At 34.6% G+C, this 3828-nt stretch overlaps 1 protein-coding gene across 7 annotated transcripts in view; it reads left to right on the plus strand.

Moving 5' to 3' along the window:
* The window catches only part of ST3GAL6 (ST3 beta-galactoside alpha-2,3-sialyltransferase 6), a 66773-nt gene extending 62945 nt beyond the window's left edge, over positions 1–3828 (plus strand). For all 7 annotated transcript variants that reach the window (XM_015593008.2, XM_025050100.1, XM_015593010.2 and 4 more), the window contains 2 exons: positions 395–547; positions 1860–3828. In XM_015593008.2, coding sequence (XP_015448494.1) covers positions 395–547; positions 1860–1946 — 240 coding nt within the window. In that variant the 3' untranslated portion in view covers positions 1947–3828. The remainder of the gene's footprint in view (positions 1–394; positions 548–1859) is intronic.

A 3828-nucleotide genomic window follows, 5' to 3' on the forward strand; every position in this document is an offset into this window, starting at 1 on the left:
GCTGATTTACCTTTTACCATGATTCTATACATTAGGTAATTAAGCCGTCCTTACATTTCATACATGGCTTCAAAATTCTCAGGCGTTGCTTTTACTACAGGGCAGCAGCATCCTTTTCCTTGAGCCTCAGTGTTGTTTCATTTGATAGTTGTCCTCTGGGCTAAAACTGCAGTTAAGTTTTATTTAAAAGACTTCCTAAGATTTCAATCATCACACTTTATATTCTTTTCAGAATTAGGGTATTAACTAGGGCTTGAGCCTTAAGGCATGAAGTTTTAATATTTCTCTCCCGATTAAATGCTCAAAAGTCCATTTTATAATATTAGGTCACCCAAATATGCTTTGGAAACAAGTATCTCATGTGGATTTAAAAAAATTTTATTTCCTCCCCTAGAAACCTATACACCCAACAACGGGAATTATTGCCATCACCTTGGCATTTCACATATGTCACGAAGTTCACCTTGCTGGTTTTAAATACAACTTTTCTGACTTCAAGAGTCCTTTGCACTACTATGGGAATGCCACCATGTCTTTGATGAGTAAGGTAATATATGTATATGTATACTTTGAGATATTTGCAGTTTGATATTCTCTTTTCACCTGTCATTTTATTGAGGGAAGAGCTTTTGAGAGGTTGAGGGCTTGATTGGGGTTATAGAGCTACCGAGTGCTGAAATGAGGACTAGAGTCCAGAGGTCTTTTTTACTACAGCAGCAATTCTCAAATCTGTGGGCTTCAGAACCTTTGGAGAATCTGTTATTGTCGAGTGTCATCAAACTCAAATAAGGACCAAGCTTTATCTTAGATACTGTATCATATTTGCATTACTTAAATATACATTTAGAAAAAAATATGTATTTATTACAAATTCACCTAAAAGCATTGCCATGCTCATAGTAATTGTTAAGTAGACAAGAAGGTCTGTAACATTTTAACCCCATGAAAGAAACTTCATGGTCAGAAAGGTTGTAAACCTTTAAACTAGATCATGCTTCTCTTGAATTACGGATTGATGTTAGATTAGATCCTTAAGATTTTTATTTTAATTGAATGGGAAGGAGTTTTCTATTTTCCTAATTCTAACGTAGATTAGTGGCACATAAGTGACAGGATTAAAATGTTATCTGTACATTTTTAATATTGAAATATGAAGGATTTGCTATAAAGTGTTATCAGCATATCCCATGAAATCAGTATCCTTAAGTCATCATCCCCAAATGCTATGTAAGCTGAAGAAGTGTTTTTAGGTTAGACCTTAATACTGTTTTTTGGTGTCTTTCCCCACAATGTAAGACACACAGTAGAGTAGCTCAAGTTAGTGCCTGGGACAGACTTCAGGCTCATTTCTCCACAGCCTCTTCTTTTTTGTAGCACATTTGGTATTTCTCAAGTCATCTAAAGAACAAAACATAAAAACACCTTCCTGAGGAAAATTAGGATATCCATCAACAGAACAGGATTTTTTGAAAACACATCTTAAACTGAACTATGCTCTATAGAAATCATCTCCAGGCTGATTTCTTCAGGAGTTTCAGGCATTGCTTTTAGTTCAAGTGATCAAGCAACCCATTTGGATTTACAATCTTGGTCTCTAGATTTCCACTGTGATTCAAGTAGACCAGGGGATGATGTGAAGGGAGCCTCTTAAGTGATCATTTAAGTTCAAAGAGTGGGCTTTACGTAAAACTCTGACACAGGAATGAGTAAAGACAAAGAAATTAGGTAATGAAAATTAAGTCCATGCCACTTGCTACCTGAGGTTTTTATTCAGGAGCTTTTTAGATACAGCATATTCTGTTGCTGCTGCTAATATTTTGCGATTGGGATAATATGGTGATTTTATTTTTCTTTTTTAGAATGCATATCACAATGTGACTGCAGAGCAGCTCTTTTTGAAGGACATTATAGAAAAAAATTTTGTAATCAACTTGACTCAAGATTAATGCTACAGACTCAGAAGATGATATTAACAGTATTTTTATTTTTATATTGTAATTTTTAGTTTATTTTTATGTACTTGTCAAGAAATTATTATTTCTGTCTGGTGATTCATAACCACCAGCTTAATGTCTATGAATATATTTATGAAAACAAAGATATATTTAGTTAAGATTATCAGGGAAAAAGTAGTTTTAATTGCATTGTTTTTAAAATAAGCTTATTTTCTGAGGTGTTTTTAAACATCTTTTTAGTTATTTCATATTGGCTTTTGAAGAGATGTGACTTCCTCATGAATAAGGGGATTTAAGTTCACTGCCACAAACTTGAGTACACATGACACTGTGCAGAGTGTATCTGGCTATTATAAATTGGTGGGGAATTGGCAGGTGGGTGTGCCTTGATGTGGCAAAATGGAAGTACTTCAGGCCTCTATCTGAATGACTGTTTGGTTTCTTTTTGTCGTTTGAGGAAACTGATTTCAATTTAAAACAGCAGCGTGGATGATTATGGACATCTAAGATCATACTGTTTTAATTAGCCTTTTTCCTCTGCAATTAAGTAATCCATGATCATGATGAGTAATTAGGTAGAATGAAGATGGTTTTATTTCAGTTGAAGGAAATATAAGCTAAAGAATGCAATGATGAAAATTTAGTGACTGTGTTTTAAAGAAATAAAAGTTTATAAAAAGCTGCGTTAGGCAAGCTCAAGGAGAAAATTCTTAAAAAAACGTTACTTTGCCTGGTTTAATTCATTAAACTTAAAAGTGTACTATTTGCAGTAAATTAGGAAAAATAAAGACAAGTAGACCCTATGAAGAGTCAAGCTATTTTTGGATTTAAATGGCATTTTCATGAAAAATCTCATCTTCAAATGGAAAGCTTACCTGGCTACCTAGGGTGCACCAGAGAGGAATCCTACAGGATGCAAACAAGCCAGTCCCACAAATATGGCGAGCTAGTCTCCTTTCCCATTTTGATATCTATAACTAAAGGCTCTGGTGAGGTGGGGCGGGGATAAGGGGTAAAGGAGAATGGAAGAGAACATAAATTATAATAATGGAATTAAAAGCTGTCAGAAGAGGTATGAGTTGAAAGGATATCTTCTGAACAATAATTATCACTGGGAGACACTGATGGTGTTATGACAGCCAACCTGCTGCTCTAGAGTGAATAAAGGGTGAAATAAGTATTAGAGCAGAAACGAATAAATGAAGTACTTAGAAAACCGGTAGTTGATTTAACCCAGATCTAAACATTAAATATGGTCTATGTTCTGTTAATAGCATACATTTGCACAATACCACATACCAGCTTCATTTGGTTCTTCTAATAACTTTGAGGTGGAAAAGGCAGATATTAGACTGGAGTCCATGTGTCCAGCGTGCCCTTTCCCTCTTACCGCACAGCCCTAGGCTGGGTGCACCTTGACCATTGAAGTTCAGTTTGATATAAAGTAATTCTGGCTTCAAAAAGGCTGCTGCTGACTACAGAAAAAGTCAAAGTCAAAAATCAATGATGGCATTTTCAAATATTACTGTGAAATTACTGTACTATAATAATGGCCATAAAATTTCGGACTGATGTTAAAATTGAGGAATCTGGCATTTTGTGTAGTATAAAACAAGGCTACAAACCTTAAGGTTGTTTTAGTTAAGCCAAAAAAATCTAAGACACATATATACAATTTATTAAAAACACATGAACACAGTAAAATCTATTTATACAATCTAAATTCTAGCAACATATACAAATACTGAGTGACTACAGTACATGCCGAGGTAAGAAAAGTACATTCTGAGAGAATATCACTGACACTCAAGCCGTTTTTATTTCCAATATGCATTTCAATACATGTTTTGTTTAAACCTTTCCCAGTGCCAAA

This window comes from Pteropus alecto, unplaced genomic scaffold (assembly GCF_000325575.1).
Source record: "Pteropus alecto unplaced genomic scaffold, ASM32557v1 scaffold164, whole genome shotgun sequence".
In the NCBI taxonomy this organism is placed as follows: domain Eukaryota; kingdom Metazoa; phylum Chordata; class Mammalia; order Chiroptera; family Pteropodidae; genus Pteropus; species Pteropus alecto.